General features: G+C 45.4%; 1 protein-coding gene and 1 long non-coding RNA gene across 9 annotated transcripts in view; one reads left to right on the top strand and one right to left on the bottom strand.

Annotated features, from left to right (window-relative positions):
• The window catches only part of LOC144301376 (uncharacterized), a 198,544-nt gene extending 187,703 nt beyond the window's left edge, over positions 1-10,841 (top strand). The window contains exon 3 of the long non-coding RNA XR_013368207.1: positions 8,867-10,841. This is a non-coding gene — a long non-coding RNA (uncharacterized LOC144301376). The remainder of the gene's footprint in view (positions 1-8,866) is intronic.
• ZNF518B (zinc finger protein 518B) lies at positions 139-17,223 on the bottom strand. 8 transcript variants are annotated; one of them, XM_077878271.1, is made up of 3 exons: positions 17,098-17,113; positions 9,622-9,712; positions 139-6,777 (listed from the first exon to the last, which is right to left on the bottom strand). In XM_077878271.1, the coding sequence occupies exon 3, from the start codon at positions 6,571-6,573 to the stop codon at positions 3,328-3,330; it is 3,246 nt and encodes a 1,081-aa protein (XP_077734397.1). In that variant the 5' UTR covers positions 6,574-6,777; positions 9,622-9,712; positions 17,098-17,113; the 3' UTR covers positions 139-3,327. The 8 variants fall into 8 exon arrangements, with proteins under 8 accessions (XP_077734397.1, XP_077734430.1, XP_077734408.1 ...); XM_077878304.1 differs by lacking the exon at positions 17,098-17,113 and adding an exon at positions 16,599-16,725 and having other exon boundaries at positions 9,622-9,709; XM_077878282.1 differs by lacking the exon at positions 17,098-17,113 and adding an exon at positions 16,599-16,724.
• Positions 17,224-18,956: the final 1,733 nt, after the last annotated feature.

The following is an 18,956-nucleotide window of genomic DNA, read 5'->3' as shown; positions in this document are numbered from 1 at the left end:
ATCTAACTCAACATATACCTGGATGGAATTCAGAGCACCTGTGCTGTACAGATGGCTGCCTTTACATATCAGAAATGTATCCCACAAGATAGGCTATGTAATAAAAAGCCCTCTTATCACTGAAATGAAAGGGCAGAGAACGTTTTACAGTTGCTTTATTTAACAAAATTTACGCCAACTTCTAGATCTATATACAAACGTGTTTCAAAACCAGAGCAGCAGACACATAAACTGTTAACACAGGACTTACACTAATGCTTCAGACATGTTATGCAATGTTTTGTTTTCTGCTCATATTGACATGTACAGGTTCAAAAATTATTCCAAAGGCCAAGCAACATCACATTTTTGTTTCCTGGGATAGTTTATTTAGTAGGTTGTGAAGAAAGAGGGACGGAACCTTTGAGGGTTAATATATTGTGTTCAGTGTAGTTTAATAAACAGCATTTGGCCCAGAGTGGGGCTCACAAAATGTTTTGGGCAGGGGATAAAAATTTGAGTAAAATAGGATCTATGAGACTATGAATCTTTTTAAAAATTTTCACTCTGTCATAACTATAAGATCATATCATTTCTGACCCCCAAAAGTAAAAAACTCTAAGAAATAAGTTTAAAATTCTATTAGTAAATATTAATAAAATTTCATGAGCACAGGTCCTTCAAAATCAAGGTGGGAGTACATAAATACTCAACACAATTCTACCCCTACCTCGTTCATTAGAAATGTTTTAGGACATTTACCTACACGTTAAGCTATTTCCTAAAGTTCTTCATATAGGGAGGACAGACATGTTTTGCTTTCTCATTTTTTATGACTTTCAGGAGCCTTCTTAATTCCTCAAAAAGTATTGTAGCTCAGGAAATCCTCAAAAAGCTTAGCTACATAGTTTATTCATAAAATTTAGGTCCATAAAGTATGTAAGCTGAATTTTAGGTAATACTTGGAAAACGGTTGATGCTACAAAGTATAAATATTTCATGTTGACACTTAACACTGTGACCTGATTCATAGTCATCTTTCCTGAAAGGTCATGCTCTAGCCTCTCAAGAAAGATGCTACTAAGCAGTGAGGTATAGGAGAAAAAAAAAAAATCACAGCCTTTTCTTCTGTTAACTTAGGAGCCTTCTATCATGCTGGCAGGGTACATATCCACACATGGTTCACTTGAGAGCACTCTCCTCTATGTGGTGAAGTGGTACATAGGATCCATTTCCCAAAAAGCACCAACTAGAAATGCATGGGGATGAAATACTGCAATGAAATGATCCTCAGGGATTCCTACTCCTGTTTGTTCATATAAATCAGACTCATCACTTACTTGTGCTTTCATTTTCTAAAAATGAGACCATACCATTATAAAAATGTGCTTCCAAAATAATTTCTAGAATATAAAGTGTCTTATATTTTTCCAGCCCACATAATTTCATTATAAAATAGGAAATCAGAAAATTAGCTGTTTTCATATGGTAAAAAATATTTATATGTGTACACACACATATAAACATATATACACATATAAAAAACCCAAATTTTAAATTCCAATAAAAACCAATTAACCAACTTCATGATCATGTATTCAGTTAAACATAAGAAATGTTGATTATCTTGAGAACCAACTACAAAGAATTATAACTCCACCTATCAGAAGATAGTTTAAGACTTTCACACATGTAAAAAAAAAAAAAAATCAAAGTTCCAACTAACCAACATGAAAATCTCACTCAAGTCTTTTTCAGATATAATGGCTCCCAGTTTCATTCACCGCACTAACAAACTGCCTAAGGAAGGAGCAGTCTTAAAAGGGAGGAAAATGCAGAGTTGGGGGCTGCCCTGTAGCCGTGCCTGTGTGTTCTGAGACGGTTGGTGCCTGGCAGGTGGGTTGGTGAGGATGAAATCCAGCCTGAGCTCCCTGTGCCTGGCCACCTATCTGCCCAACAGGTGGTGAAGGTGCAAAGGGAGTTTTTCCTAATGCACACAAAGGTGCTGTGTGGACCAGCCATGGTCCCGGCATCTGATGGTGGAGAGGGGAGGTGTTCACGAGTTACTACCTAGGAAAGGTGAGTGAGAGGGAGAACAGACTGTGAAGGTGAAGGTAAATTAGAAGTGTACTGTGATTATCAGTGAAAACCAGGAGTAGTGTTTCTATAACCTCCACAAAGATAGCGGGATGTTTCTATTTTGTTGGTTCTTGCTTTAGTATTTTCATGAGGGAAAGCCTTAAGGTGCCTCAGAGGCACAAAATGAAGGGGACAGGAGGTGAGTAGGGAAGTGTCTCACTCCAAAGGAGAACCTGTTCGGAAAACTGGTAGAGGGAGAGCAGGCTATGAGCTAGGTTGGAGGCAACATCCTGGATCCTAAGTGGTGGAGAAATCACGCGCAGCCTTTGCGCCCATGGTCTGTGCATGGGTTCTCAAATGAAAACTAATGGCTACATTAAAGTCATAACTCCCTTCACAGTCCTGCCTTGAACTTTATCTATGTTGTAAGAAGCCTATTGATTCACATTTTAAATTGGGTTACTTTATGTTCGTGAGAGTGGCCTTAATCTTATTTTCCATCTGTGACCATTCCTTTTTTTTTTTTTTAAGGCACATTCCCTCCCCAACTGTCATAAATCAAGACATTTAAAAAGAAACTAAAGGTTTGAAAATGTTTCTTTCCTCCCCTAACATCTACTGTTGACGTAATAAATTCAGGCAAACCCTCAGAATCATTCTTTAAAATGGCCAACGGAAGCACAATGCTCTGTGCTACAGACACTTCTGAGTACTGCAGAGTGGGTGAGGAATTTAAAAGAGCCACTTTTCTATAACCAAATTTAAGATAACAAAGTAGAAGGTATAATTTCCATTATGTACCAAATATTCAGCACATAAGTTAATGCAGAAAAAAAATGGATGTGCACACCAAGATACGGGTTTAATTCCTCAGTAGCATTTTGTATAAAGAGCAATATGTAAAACACTAAACTTGTCCCTCTGAATAGATCACAACAAATATGTAACTACTCAGAAAAAAGGGGTGCTAAACAAAGAAAAGTCTCAGATCCCACTGGAAATCTGGAAGTTTCACTTCTCTCCAGAAAAACACGTATACATAGATTTGTGCGTACGATTTCAGGGGCTTCCACTAGCTTCCAAGGTCTGGTCACTTATCTCCGGTTAAGACTCCTGGCTCTCAACATTCCTACAAGGTTTCTGAAGAATGAATGATCCTCCCATTTCTACAATCTGTATTTCTCCTACTGAGTCAGGGAGGGAGGGGAAAAAACAAACTAGAATAAACTAAAAGTAAGAAAATAATTTGCTTCAAAAACCATTTTTTACTTATTTGCCCTTGGAAGAAAGAACATCCCAATCTCTAGTTGCCTCTATCAAATGCCGTTGGCCATGACTCATCCACTCTTCCTGGTCTTCATACAGTCGCCCACAAAACCAGCATTTAAATATACACTGTGATGAGTCATCAGGCAAAGAATCCACCACCTGGTAGTTGTTTTTATGAACTTTTTTAAGTTTCATTTTCAACATCATTTGCCTTTTTATCTGATTGGCCTCCTCCACATTCTGGTATGTTAGGCGAACATGATGCCGTCTGATGCCTAGCTGACACCTAGTCCTCTCTGACAAGACGACTTTGAGAACGTTGCCTTTGTACTTGTTTATTACCTTCATCACATTGGTCACTTCTGGAGAGTCAACATCAGGATGGTTTAATACGATGACGGGCTGGTTCCGACGTGGGCATTTAATCAACTGATCTGGTTTAACAGCTACCAGTCGAAGTTGTCTTGCAACCTGGAAAATTGAAGGATCCTTGAGATAGCGGCTGGGATCAGCCTGGATTTTACTTTTCTTCTTGGATGAGTTCACTTGTTTGGTTTTATTTTTACTGATAGGAAGACTTCTGGAAAGCAGTTTCCCTTGCTTACTCAGTTCACTGCTTCCTTGCTGACTGTGCAGGGGGCCAGTTTTTTTAGGCATGGTGCTACAAAAAGAACTCTCTTTTCTTGGTTTTGGCCGAAGAGGTATATCAAAATTTTGAGACATATCTATTGGCCCACTTTCACTTGTCAAAGACTGTAAGTCTGAGTCTGTCTGTCTCACTGGGCATAACGGAATGGGTTTTATTAACTGTGTCTCACTGCAAGGTATGCTGACAGGTGCTTCACACGTGGCTTCTATAATGTGTGCATCCTCAGAAGAATTAAGAACCCTCAATACAGCCCCTTTGGGGATCAATACTGGAGTAGCAACATGGGCCTTCCTGGTTACCCGTTCAGTATTCCCATTGCTGCCTTCTATAAACTGTGGATATATTTGCTGATGAGTAAGCTGTCCATTAATACCACCATCATCCTGAGGTTTTGGGAGCGTGCCTGTGGAATAGCCAGTGCCAGTAAATGATACGTTAATTTCGTGGATACCTTCAGGAGCAGCTTTTGAAGTTTCCTTCGACGTCTGCCCTACAGAACGGCGATGTGCATTATTTGCAGACAAAGATGATGGCTTACCACAGGATTCAATTAATTGAGCTATCTTTCTGCGCAAGAGTTCAATTGACTTTATTTTGGATGTTGAACTATTCCACTTAACACCCTCAGGGACATTTTCAGACCCAGAGCTCAGAGAAAATACTGATGAGATGACTGGACCATCAAAAGAGTCTTTAGTCCTTTCAGGATTCTTTAATTCCAAAGGCTCCTCCCTAGGTGGCTGAGACCTGATTCTATCTTCTCCTGGCATATTTATGTGTAAATACTCGCTTTTATGTTGAGAGGAAATCTGGCTTGTATTTGAAACTGCCTTGTGTTCCTCCATCTGCTTGTCTTTCAGCTTCCGATGAGAGGGAACCATTTTTATAGGAACACTGATCTCATTTCTAGATTCCAAGTTATTTGTACTTACAGACAATGAGCCCTTTTCTCCAGAGAAGGACATGGTTGTAGGTGATGCAGCTAGGGGAAGCAACTGCTGCAAGTCACCGTGTAAGTTCCTTCCATCTTCAGCAAAAGAAACAGCAGCTTTATATGGAAAGGGATTTGATGCAGCTCCAAGACTGTGGAAAATACTGTTTTTTACTAGAGATGCTGGAGAATGACCTTTTAAGGAGAGAGAAGGAAAAGCCGGTCTGTGTGGGTACATACTGCTTTTTTTCGGGAAATCCTCAACTGTATCTGGGTTGAGGAGGGATTCTCCACGGTCGTGCACACTAGAATTGGACATGAAAAAATCGTAAGACCTGACCCACTTCACATTTTTAAGTTGTTTCTGAACTGACGACTGAAGATTATCAATGCCTGCCAGTTTTCCAACATTCCCTTCAATTGCCAGTGACTTTGTTTGGCCTGCAGAAACCATTTTTTCTGGTTCAACTAAACGCTTCTCTCTAGTCATACGCTCAGAATTGCCCCCCTCGCCCCCACCAGCGTCAGGGCGGTTACTTTCTTCCAGAGGAAACAATTTCAGGACCAGCTGCTGGGTCCCATTGACAACCTTCACATCTATCAACTGGGCTAAGCAGTTTGCAGGAACGACGAGTTCTGCTGGTGCCACCACAGTTAACGGCATTCCCGGCTGGACAGGCTCTTTTGCTGGAGACAGCACTTCCACCTCCACACTTTTGTTCTCAAACAGACTGCCTTCGTTTGGCTCCGACAGGGTCACTTTATTTGGAACACATACTACATCTTTTTGGTATTCCTTTGATTCAGGCAACAACATGATACTGTGCATTTTGTCTTTATTCGTATGGAGAGAGAACCTTGAGAGTTGATCTGATGACTTATTTTGAAATGCAGTCCTTGGATTGGGAGCTTTGAAAAGCTCTGTGTTTTGCTTGGATGTGCTGACTCTTTTCGGCTCCAGTTTGGCAACATTTTTGGGCAGCCGCTTTCCCCCCGCCCTCTCATGTACTCTCCGCCTGTGTTTGACAATGTAGTCATTCCTAATAGCACCATAGTCGCAGTACTCACACTGATAAGGGAATACGCCTGTGTGTTTCACCAGGTGCCTCTGGAACTCCCCTTTTGTGTAAGAAACATAGTTGCAGTGAGAACAGATGAATTTAATCTCTTCATGCTGAAGTGTGTGCTTCTTGTATTGCAGAGGGTCCTTTGTGGAAAATCGACATTTATCACAATAGTATTTGCCTGGCTTAAAGTTCCTTACCTTAAATTTGTTACTGACGGAACTTGAGATGGCTTCGGCTTTATTTCCTACAGGAGTAGCGTTGGGATTGCTGTTCACATAATGAAAATGGGGAGCAGCCACACCTAGGTTGCATTTGAAGCAAATGTATTTGTCTTCCTTTTGGCTTGGCCCGGTACCCTTTTTCAAATCTTGAAGCGGGATTTTGTGAACACTTTTGCACTTCACACATGTAGCAACAGTCATCATGGCAGCCTCTGCCTCTGAGCCTTGACACAAAAGAGCCTGCGCTTCTTGTCTATCTGGTCGAGTTGCTCTATTAGCAGTAGGCTGTTTGGGTGACATGGTTAAGGAATTATGTCTGTTGTTCACTTGAGTGGTATATAACTGCCGTCCAAGATCCTTCATCTTCTTTATTTGCATTTCTAAAAAGGGAAAGCCAAAAAATCCAGGAAGACTTCACAGGATAAAATCCTTTGGGGCCATCCTTCATTTAACTTCCCGACTGGCAGAGAAGCAGTGACTTCCTGGGCGGGCATAGTCAGTTATCCTTGCTTATAAACCACCACAGTAGGTGTATGATCCCAAAATACAATTGTTCCCAATTCTCTGATATTCCGGGCAAAACTAAAGGGAAAAAAAGACATCAGAAAGCATGATTAATACGTGAACTTAAGGTTTAGTTAAGCTATTTCCAAACTTATCCTGTATTTCAATGATCTTTATATTTCATGCTAAACCTTCACATATTTTCTTAAACATACACCGACAGTAAAACGCAGTACCACAGAAGGGGCAAATAAGCCTAAACGGAAGATATTTTTAAATTCAGCCCTCTAAGAACTCATCTCTTTAGACCAACCATAAGTAGATAGGCCAGGAACAAGGAAATCCCAGCTGCCACTCAGAACAGTCCTTAATAAGTGAGTTATTTTTAGGTGTCATGGAGAACATCCCAGCAATTTCATAGGTATAATATCATATTATACCTGTACAGGAGAATACTATTTCAGTTTTTAAACACACAAATTATCAGGTCATGGAGAAAGCTAGGGCTGGGGCTCAGGTGTCATTTGTTAATTAGCAGCTTGGATTCCCAGCTCTCTCTATGCTACATTTACTTTCACAAATGTAAGAAGTCAATAATACATTGGCAATATTAGGTAGACAAATACTGATTCCTTCAAGATTTTATTGAGCATCTATTACGTGTCAGGCACTGTTCTGAGTGGTGCAGGGCAGTTAGCAAAATCCAGTTAAGTGATGAGGTTGCAGAGCTGGCATATAGAGGTATGGAGAGTCAGGAAAGACTCCAGTTAAGCTGACAATTGAGCAGAGACCTCAGGGCAGCAGGGAGTGAGTACTGTAATTGTCTGGGAGAAGGGAATTTCAGGCAAAGAAGGCAAAGGTCTGTGGGATGTGGGCCTGGACCAACTGAGGAATGGCAAGGAGGCTGAGAACAGAGGACAGTCAGCAAGGAGAGGAGATAAATGAAAGAGCAGTTGGTATGATCAGAGTCAGTGGGGGCACTGGTTAAGGAAAGCTCTAGCACAGAGTCATAAGGACGTGACTTTTCCTGTACCTGAGAAAGATAACCAGGGGAGACTAGAGCAGTGACATGGCCTGATGTGATTTATATCCCAACAGAGCCTCTAACTGCTGCACAGACAAGCAGCTGTGGGTGGAATGAGAGTGTGGGGGATTGAGGTGAGGGTGGGGGGGCAGCCTGGGCAGTGGTGGCAGAAGCAGAAATGTCCCTACAGCAAATGCCATAATATGTGTAACACTGATACTCCTATAAAAATGATTATCTTTAAGTACAAGTTCTTTTTTCAGAATATACAAGACCCATAAGCCAAACAAACAAAAAAACATTCTAGCTGGGGATCTACTAAAAAAACCTTCCTTTTATGACCTTATAAAAAACACTGAAGCCTTCTGAGCCTCATTTTTTTTTCATCTGTTAATGAGAAGGAAGGATACTTATCCAACCTCTCTCATGGCGCTGCCACGATGACTAAAACACTCAAGGGTAGAAGAGAACACTTCTGAAGTTTTAAAGTGGTTCTTTAAGTGTCAAGAGGCACACAGAGGTACCCAGTGTCTGACTGATGATGAGTAGCAATAGGAGGTGGAATTAGCAGCTTTCTTCTGGCACATGATCACAGGCCAAGAGCCATGCAAAATAAGTCTGAAGGGCCAACCTGGGGGAGCAGAAGGTCCTACTGTAGGGTCAAGAAAAATAATTATTGCATATTCAGATCCAAACTAAAAGCTGCCCTGTAAAAGCATTTTTGGAAAGGACCGTAAGAACACACTATGTTTGACAACATGCTTTTTCTTTGGCAGTGTTGTCTCTCCCTTTTGCTTTTGCAAAAGATAGCGGTCTCCTTTCAAAAGCAATTCCCAGTATGCTGTTGAACCCTGGTGGCACCTAAGACTTGATCAGACGTGCCCCACTCCAAGCATGTATGTATACTGAGACACCAAGTGGGCAGAGGCCCCGTGGGGTTGCAAAATGCTACCTCTGCCCTTAGCGTTCAAACACATACCGATACAAGGGGACTGTGAAGGGGGCAGGACACGTGGGTGCTTCCAGCTGGCAAACTGATAAGCATGGGCAAAGACAAGAACTTCCATTTTGCACTCCTAGTATACACGACAGGTAGAAGTTTCAAGATTCACTCATAAAACTCACATGCATTTCATTTTCCAGGTATAAACTGGATCTAGTGAAGGGAGAGACTCCAGTGACACTATTATTAGTACCAGAACTTCTAGAAGCATAACCTGCAACTACTCAGGTAATCTCAAGCGAGCTACCTGTTCTCATCTGCTTGTTCATCTATGTGATTTCCAAGCCCAGTCTCCCAGAGCCGACCTCTGAAATCAGTTTTCCTACCATCCAGGAATGCTACTGCCAACAATGTGGTCATGTGGGCAATTTCATCCCAATAAAACAAAGGGAGAAATATCTGTGACCAGAACCCAAGAGAAGGCTGGCTCCAAGGACCCACAGGTGAAGAAGACTCTAAAGGGGAATTGGCCCAGTGGTTCCCAAACATGGAGGAGCCTCAGCATCATAGTTGAGACAGACAATTCTGGACTTACCCCTGAGCTAGTGAGTCTAAATCCTGATGAGGCAGGGGAGGAGGTAGAGATCTGTGGTTTATAAAAGCACTCACTGTAGTTTTGGTAAAAGCCAGGATTAGAAATCGCTAGTTAAAACTTCCAGCAACATTTTGATCTTTTAAAATCATCTTCACCAGTTGATCATACAACCAACAGTCTAACATTGCCATAAACAAAATTTCTGCCTTTTAGGCAGCTAATTTTATTTTCATGTAGTTCTCGTTGTTGAGAATTTGCCCTTAAATGTAAATGAAACTAGTGATTTTGTAACTTTCTTATATACTGATTCTGGGGCTACAAACATAATCCCTCTTCATAAACCATTATATTAATACACACCTTTTCTGTCATTCAGTCCCTGGTTCTCAACTCTCTTCCAAAGATCTGCATGCCAGTTGATATTGTATCTGCTATCAGCCCTGTAATCCTACTAACCAGAGAGAGGGAGGGGGAAGAAGACAGGAGGAAAAAGGGAGAGCAGAGAGGGGAGGAAAGAAGAAACTTACTTGCCTGGTACAAACTGCTTACCAACTACTTCAACATCTCACATATTAACGCTAAGAAATTCTCAAGACTCTTGTGATGAGATTTCTTCATTTGAAGACTCACCCAAACCAGGATTCCAACTGTGCATTTTTAGTTTTCCAGCACCTTTCCCGGCCTCCAGGGTTCTTCAAAATTTATAGAAAGCAGTTTTGCCATTTTTTTTTTTCCCAAGTCCTCTTAAAACTTGGGGGATGTCTTTCCTCCTAAATAACTGAAGACTCAAAATCTCAGCAGACTGGATGGTAAGATCACATACTTGGCAAGAAGTAGAGAGCATGCTGATGGAGGAAAGTTCCCTAGGGGGATTAAGCAAGCCAGCTACAGTGGTGAAGGAGTGTAGTCCTCTCAGAGGTGTTTCCAGAAAACTATCTCACCAGATATTCTGAATTAAGAATCCTTAGGAGCAAGGGCCTGTAGGAAATGCGAGGCTGTGATTAGCAAATACAGTTTAATGCAAGGCAAGACATCTAGGCCTTATCTGAATTATGGTCACCTGTTTACAAGTGTCTTCCTGGCTTCTAAACCACTCTCAAAGTAATGCAATATTTCTACACTGGTACTTCCTTCAGTCCAGGTGACAAAGATATCAGGCTTCTTCCAAACAAGTTCTCTTTGGCCTTTGCAACGTGTGTGGCTAATTGTTAGGGGAAAAGGTCTGAGTGCATCCAAAGACAGGGGTGAATGGATGCAGTGACTGGCAGGGAAGAACTAAGGTGGCTTTGCTTCTGGTACTGCGTGTGGGTGTACCCGAGTGACCGGCTCGAGGGCCCACTCCTCATGGAAGGTGCAACCACCTGGGGAGTTGGGTCCTCTTGGCAAACTGCTGCCCAGTGGGCTGATGACCAAGGCTTATGTGAGGTGATAAAAGCCCTTGTATGCCCTGGACATGGGAGGGCACTCAGCAAACTGCTAACTTTGGTTTTGGTGTTTACCTACCTTTCAAACTCATGCCTCTATTCCCAAACCTCTGCATTTGACCTCCTAGAACTGGAAACATACTTTTTTTTTTGGGGGGGGGGGTGCCTTAGGAAGAGTCTCAAAAGCACAGAAAATACTTAGTATTATTAGCCCTGGACACAATAAATAAAATGTCCAATGACTGTTAAGTTGTCTGTTTTTTCACAGCACACCATGAGCTTTTTAATGCAGATTTATCTACAGCAACAGCCAAAGATGACGGACACACCCCAAAGAGAAGTGCACCGTATGACACAAGTGTGCTTCCTCAAGACTGAGTCTTTTCTCCTCCTGAGGAAAAGGCTGTGCAGCATTCACTGCTGCTGGTTTTTCTTTTGACTTTGAGCTCACTTGCCCTGGTTTTTCTTATGCTTATTATGGAGACTTATGGAGAAAAAGACTTGAGTCTTGTCAGACACCAGGACAGCGTCACTGCAGCCCATAGAAACTGTGAGGATTGTACAAATTCTTATTAAGACGGAAGCATCAGACTTGTAAATACTGGAAATGCCAAGTGCTCAACAGAATTAGAAAAGAAATAAATAGCAATATGACATAAACCTACAGATTCTAGAATTGTATTACAGGGATTTAAAACCTAGTGCCATCCCTTTCTAGGTGTATGACCTGAGGCCAACTGTCTGAATCCTCATCAGTAAAACCAACACTAATAGTACCTATGTCCTAGGCTTGTCATGAGGATTACGTGATAATAGGACATACAGTGTTAAACTGTTACAAATATAATTTCCCCCCTTTTCATGAAGTAAATGGAGAAAGAAATCATACCAATCACAAAGGGGTTAAAATATTTGCTGCTTCCCTGCCTAGCAACTGCTCTTTCCAGAATATACACTGAAATTCACTTCATGATTTTAATTACATTTCCTGGGTTGTATAGCCTAAAATACAATTTATCTCTGGGGCAAGATCATCACCTAGCCTTAGTGGCAAAGGGCTAACATGGAAAGATGCTTCAACTACATATGACAGTATTCCCTACAACTTAGGTTAGGTACTGGCTAGTTACTGAACTACCTGTTCCTCTCCAAGCTCCGGTGAATTGTGAAATATTCCTGCGAGTGCATGAACTGGATGTTGGATGTGAATGTGAACAGCGGCTGGCCAATTATATCACATGCATGTAATTCGTGGGTCATCAAGATTCTGTTCGTTGAGAAGCTCACCAAACTCAGTCATCAGAATTTGACTGACTGCATCATTTTTGGATGGAGAAGCATATTTAGGAAGCTCTCTCCAGAAATCCTCCCACGTGGCTCCTGCCAAATTCAGTGCCAGGGCAGGGATGGAGCTGCAGGACCCACGAAGAGCAAAGGGAATGCAACTGGAAGATTTGTGGCTCAAACTCTGATTTCTATTTGTTGAGTCCTTAGGCAAGTGGTTCTCTCTGCTCATTGTCAGGCAAGGAAACAGGCTTCATGATCTTCAGACTTAGAAGGTAATTAGGAGAGCCAAACAAGGTAACATATGCAAAGCACTCAGGTTGTGGCACAAGTGCTCAAAAATTCTTTTCTGTTCCTTTTTATCTACTTAGTCATAGCAAAAACTGGTCTAAGAAATGTTTCCCAGCAAGCAAAAATTTAAAGCATTCTACCTCAAAGTGCCCAGCAGCATGTAGACAAGTAACACCTGATCAGAGGAAAAGAACCCAACCCCAACATTAGGCCTGTGAAGTGCTCACACTGCACAGATAAAATGGCATTTAGAAAGAAACTGGTACCTCACTCAGCAAGAACCATTGCAAAGAATCAGAATTGAACTGAATTGGTAAATACTTCTAAGAAAAGAAAAACAGCTAAGTAAGATCTTTTCTGTCAAACTACTTTGCACTTCAAAACGACTGAACTGAAAATTGATGGCCCCTGAATGACAGAGATATACTTCCAAAAGTTGCAGACAAACACACCACCTATGGGATTCTAGATTTCCTTCTGAAACCAAACATTATCACTTGGGTCACAGAATGGGGCAAGAAGGCTGGACAAGAAAGCCCCTGTTCGGGTTCCTCTGCTTTCTAGGGGAAAAGTGCAAGAGTAGAAAGGACAATGAACTTGGAATTTCAAGAACAATGTTTAAAACCTAGGTTTTGGACTTAAGAGCTGTGCAATTCTGAATTTATTAACCTGCTCTGAGCTTGAGTTTTCTCACTTGTAAAGTGGGACTTATGATGCCCAATTCACATGCTGATATGAGGAAGAGGTATATGCAGGCAGCAGGTAACCTTATGTTTGGCAAGCAGTATATGTTCCGTTAGAAAGAAACCTATTTTTGCAAGTCTCCTTTGAATGTAGAAGAGTCTGGTAAACTCCTGAAAAGCAGAAACTCTTAACAAATCAGCCTGATGAGATAAAGGACTCACAGCAGGCTGTCCTCAGGGGGCTGGGGGGCCAGGATCTTCTCCCCAGTCCCATCTAGGAAGGAGTTATTTGGGGACCCACTTGACACTGTAAAGCTCTTCAACTGAGACTATACCAGAAAGCAAAGTAAGTTATTACACGGATTTTCTTTTTAACAGTTTAAGAGAAGACCTTTTAAAAGAAAGAATATGACCAGTGATAGAGTTCTTAAAGTATAAAACTTACAGTTCTCTAGGTGGAAAAAAAAAAATGTTAAGGGGAAATTATGCTTTTGTTAGCATTAAAAAAAGCACAAGGTAAAAACAAAGTAGTATTACAAACAACAGTACAGAATTGTGTGTTACTGAAGACACCTAGGAACTTCAGGTCTCTAAAGTGACAAAAATAAAGGACACATTTTTGTATTCTCCCCCCTTCTTTTTGGCTTAAAGAAAACCCAAATTTGTAGATGAAATGGATTAAAAGTTTAATAAAAAACACAAACACAGAAGAAATCTTACTACACCAGTGATTATTAACTTTGGCTGCATTAGGGTGACCAACTTGTCATAATATGCCCAGGATGTTAAACTTATTTTTGAAGGAGGTCCCTGGGATGGTCACCCTACTGCACATCAGCATTACTTGGAGAGCTTTGAAAATGATGCCTGGGCCCCACTGTGTGTGCGGGGGTTTTAAAAGCTTTCCAGGTAAATCTCACGTACAGCCAAGGTTCTTAACCCCCTGACAAAACAGGCGCAAAGGAGTGTGAGGGGGAAGGCAAGAATATTATGAACATCCTTGTGCAATCTTTTATATCCCCATCCCGGCCAAGGGTGCTAGAGAGGGGGCAAGGCAGTGGCCTTGGATGGGGGTGGAGTGCTGGGCAAGCCAACTTTGGGTCCTGCTCCTGTTTAGCCATTTGACCTTGGAAATATCCTCACTGATACTCTCTGTAGGTGTGTAAGTAACCACTTTACAGATTCTTGGGAATGTAAATGTTCCTGGCAGGGCGCTAGTACAATGAGCACAAACCAGGACTGTTTATCCCCACACTTGCTATGGGCTGCTGTCTTTAAGGAGTGTAATGGGAGATGGAGAGCAGTCCTAAAAGGGTGGTTTCAGTGAGGCGGCAAGTGCTGTACCGGTGATCTGATCAGGAAGCTCTCAGTGGCTGGCTGTGTTTGGCAATCTTGGAGCATCTTGACCCAAGTCAGGTGGAAGGGGTGCCAGGGGCCTGTAGAGGCACCTTCATACGTTACCTCAATACTCCTGAAAGTGTACCTTCAATTATCTGCTTCTTCTAAGATAACAGATCTGGAGAGGCTATGTGTCGTTTCCCAGGTCATGGAGTTGATCCGCTGGTGTCTAATCTAAATTCTTTGCTTTCTGCTACCAGACTGTGTGAAACTGTGAACTGAAGACACGGCATCTGCTGCCACTCAAGTACTGTTCTTACTTCCTGCCTGGTGCCGGAGAGCTGCAGATGAGTCAAAAGCGTGGCAAGTTCCAGGGCTCTTCCTTCTTTCAGGTCTTGTCTTCTCAGGCACCAAGCCCCATCTGGCCTCCTAACTGTAGGCCCTGGCGTAGGCTTCTACACCCAGCACCCCGTGAGGCTTCCACGCACTGCACAAAATGCCCTGCAGCAGAAGCCAGGCTCTTGGATGTAAGGCCTGAGTCTGTGCAGTCTCGGTTGCACCAGGATTTTTCTTCTAGAAAATAAGAATGAGCCCCCAAGACGTTCTCTGAGCAGGGATGTGTTGCAAAGTAACAGAGGAGCTTAAAATAAAAAAGAAGAAAAGGCTTCCTAGGGCTCAGGTGAACTAATAAATCAGATTGCCCTTTTCCTGAGATGGGCTGAGGCATGCAGTTTACAATCCTTCCCAGGGATTCTGCTGCCTCACCATCCCCACTCCATGATGAGAACATCTGGATTACAGTCTGTGGACCCTTCACTCCAAGGATGGATTCTGGAAATTACAATTGGAGGGGTTGGCATAGGTAAACAAAGAAAATGCAGTCTATCCCCGAGCAGCTTGAGAGCAATCAAGACTGGGAAGCCTCTCTGTGAGGACCTCATTTATCACAGTCAACAGCATGGGGCTTGGCACAGGAGGTACTCCATATACATTAGTTGAAGGAATGAATGAATGAATGAGTGAGTGAAAGAAAGGTCAGCCTTTGTGTCAACAATCATCCAAATGTTCCTTCTTCCTCTTGCCTGAAAACTTGCCCCAGATTCCCTTACTTAAAGGCAAAAACACCAATGGAGATCAAGACTTAAAAATATTAATGAATTCTTAAAAATCTACATTAGTTTGACACATCAGGGAGGAGGCTCGATAAAACAATGCCCTCCTTTGTTTTCAAAAATGCATCTGTAATGAATGTTATCAGCAGAACAAAACCGGATACATACAGAAGGGTTATTTTTCATGGTTATATTACATCCAAGATAAAAAAAAAAAATGATTTTAAAAAGTGCATCCTAGGTGAGAGAACGTCGACCTTAGACAATTAACAGAGCCAAACATTCTACTTGCGTTCTGGTTTCTAAAGAGCTATTTGCTGGGCTTCCAGAACCCTTGGCCGGTATCTCCCGTTGTGTACACACATCACAGGCTGGGCTGAACTTTGCATCCGTGACTCAGAGAAAAGATAAAGACACATACATACATTCCTATTCTCTCTCCGTTCCTCTAGGAAAGCACTGCAAGCTCCTGGAGACCACAGCTGTCTCACTCCTGATGACTTCAATTCTAAACTTAGAGAGAGAGAGAGAGGATCCTGAAAGGCCGTAACACATTACAGTGCAGCCGTGTAGACCTCCAAAACAGGGCGGCGTGCTATTTCGCTGTTTTCGACTTATTGAATGCCAGTCAGGCTGATACACTTGTCCGACACTGCCCTGGTTTTGAAAGTCAGGGTTGTTGTAATGGGGGGGGGGGGGTACACTTGCCTACAAGGACTGTACTTGTTCGTTCTCCCTCTCCGTTGGTCTCCCTTTCCGGTGAAGAAATCTATTCACTCTTCTGCACCCGGCCTGAAACTGCCCAACACAACCCATAGATCGCAAGATAAAAAAAAAAAAGGGGTGGGTGCAGCTGAGATGGGGGCGGTCCCGCAAAGGCAGCCTGCAGAGCCCCGGAGCGAGTCGGGCCCCCGCGGCCCCCGCGGCCCCCGGCCCCCGCCCTCCCGCTCTCCGCCAGGGCTGCTGCAGAGGTGGTCCGTGGCAAGCCCAGGCCGGGCGCACGCCGCCGAGCTCCCGAGGAGACACAATGCCAGTCGGGTTCTCAAGTTTATTGTTGGCGCGCCCAGGCCGGTGGGACGCGGGCTGCAGGCGGGCGCGCGGGGCGGCGGGGCCGGGTCGGGCCGGGTCGGGCCGGGCCGGGCCGGGGCGCGGCCGCGGGGTCTCCTCTCCGGTAACCGCGGGCGGCCGCACACGTCAACGCTTACCTCCGAGGCCCGCAGGAGGCTTTAAAAATGGCCTCCTGACGACACTTCCTGCTCGGAGCCGACCGGTAGGAACCCTCGCAGGAGATGCATCATTTAAAACGCTGGGGGCGGGCGGAGGGGCCGGCCGGGGGCCTCCACTCGGGCCGCCGCCGCCGCCGCCGCCGCGGGAGGCCAGCCTGCGGGTCGCGGCGGCACAAAGGGCCCGCACCCCGCCCGCCCCCGGCCCCCGCCCCGGCCCCCGCCCCGGCCCCCGCCCCGGGGTCCGCGCAGCCCCCCCCCCGCCCGCCCCGGGGCGCCTCTGCGTCACGACGCCCGCCGGCCAAGCCGCACGCGGGGTCGCGGCCCGCACCCCCCCCGCCCCCCCCAACCCCCCCCCCCGGCCCGAGGCTGCCCGCCCCGTCCCGCCCCGGCGCGGCCTCGTCCGGCCCTCCCCCGCCCCCGCCCCGCGCGGCCCCCCCTCCGCGCGCGAACCCCCCCCGCCCCCGGCTCAACCACTCACCCGGCCGGCGGGGCCCGGCTCCCAGGGTAGGGGCGTCTACACCGCCGGCCGCCGGCCGCAGCCGCCTCCGCCGCCGCCGCCGCGCCCGCTGTAGGTCCCTACTCGGGGGGGCGGAGTCGGGCCGGCGGCGCGCGTGCGCAGTGCGGGGCACAGGCTCGGCTGCGGCGCGCCCGGCGCCCGGGATTCCCGAGGCTGCGCCCGGCCCCCGCGGGGTCTCCGCGCCGCCCGGGGAGCCGACCCGCCGCGGTCGGGGGTGCTGGGCCCCGCGCTCCGCCCAGCCCGTCCACAGCGTGCGCAGGCGGCGGCCGCAGGCTCGGAAGGAGAGCGCAGCCCCTTGCGTCGCCGCCGGGAGGAGGACCGCTCGGGAGCGCCCGCTGGGTGCAAGCCCCCAGCCGAGGGCGCGGCGGCTCCCTGCCCGCGAGGAGCTTGAAGTCCAGCCGCGACAGCGAGCGGGAGCTCGGCTCTCCAGCCTCCAGATTCTTCCTCTTTCGAAAGCGGCAGTGAATGACACGGCCTTGAGGCGCGTTCGAATCCCGACTCTTGCATCCTAGCTTCGGGACCTTGGGCAAAGAAACCCCCTGACCCCCTGACCCCCTGACCTCTCCGAGGCTCAGCGTTGGCGCCGCTAAAGGCGGGGAAGGCCACACCTGAAGACAGAGCTTCATCTATCGCGTAGGTGGTTGGGACAGTCTGGAGATGGTGTGAGCTCATTTAATGCCAGTGTTTTTCATTTTTCTTTTTTTTCTGCTCCTTGGACTCCCAATACCATTTTCTGGGAACCACGATGCACTCCCAACACAAGAGCACTTTTTTTTTTTTTTTTTTTTTTTTTTCCCACAAGAGCACTTTTGATCTTCTGGAAAGAAAGTGTGTCTAGAATAGACCCCCTTTCTTAGAAAAGAAAGAGGCCCGGTCCCAATAATCAGTGACTCGGATGCTGCTCCCCACAAAATAAAAGTGCTCCCTAGGAACGCAGACGGTGTGGGCAGGGAGCAGCGACCGCGGGAAGCGCAGTTTCTCCAGGAGTAACAGCCACAGTTGATTTCAAAGCTCCGGAAGGAGCGCGGCTGGTTTCCAACACCTTCCTGTTGTAGGCCAGAGGTCAGGGTGTGTGGACATTGGCCAGAAGCAGGAAGGAGCTACAGGGCTGGAGGCAGTTCTTCAACACGGGGAAGTGGGAGTTCAGGAAGACCCCGTCAGTCACCGGCAGCCCGCCACTGAAATAGCAAGAGCTGGGCGGAGAGAATGCCAACCCAGAGATGGATCACCACCAGCAAGTTCTTCCTCCTGCTCTTTGCTGCAAGGCTCGACTTTGATTCCTCATAAGGGAGCCTCCTGGTCCTCTATCTCCTATGGCTCATTCAAGCTAGCAGACCTTTTCTCAGAAAAAACAAACCCCATTTATGTAGAAAGAATTCTGTCCCCCTCAAGATCGGGGAGGGCTTGGGAAGAACACAGAGAATCCAAACTGGGCACTGCTTAGAGATCGCTAGTGGCAGAAGGAGCTAAATCAGGAAAAGCTGTTAATTGTAAGCATTGGAGAACCAGAAGTCTAAGCATTAGAGAATTTTTCCTAAAATGTAGCCGAATTGTTGCTTCTGCTTGTAACTTTGACTCAGGCATTGCAATTCTGCCCCCTTGGGTCACACAGAATTGATGAAAGAGTACCTCTGGCTCTCCTGGCAATTTTTCTGGAATTAGATAGAGTTGGTTATAAATCCCAGCTGTGAGCCTGCTCCCTAGCTTGTCTGAACCTCAGCTTCTCATGTAAAATTCAGTGAACAATAGGACCCAGCTCACAGGCCAATTGTCAACATTAAAGGAGAGAAATCAGGTCAAGGCTTAGCACAGTCCCTGGC

The sequence above is a fragment of the Canis aureus genome, chromosome 2, assembly GCF_053574225.1.
Source record: "Canis aureus isolate CA01 chromosome 2, VMU_Caureus_v.1.0, whole genome shotgun sequence".
In the NCBI taxonomy this organism is placed as follows: domain Eukaryota; kingdom Metazoa; phylum Chordata; class Mammalia; order Carnivora; family Canidae; genus Canis; species Canis aureus.
The sequence above is the reverse complement of the archived record's forward strand: the minus strand, read 5'-3'. Positions and strand labels throughout refer to the sequence as shown.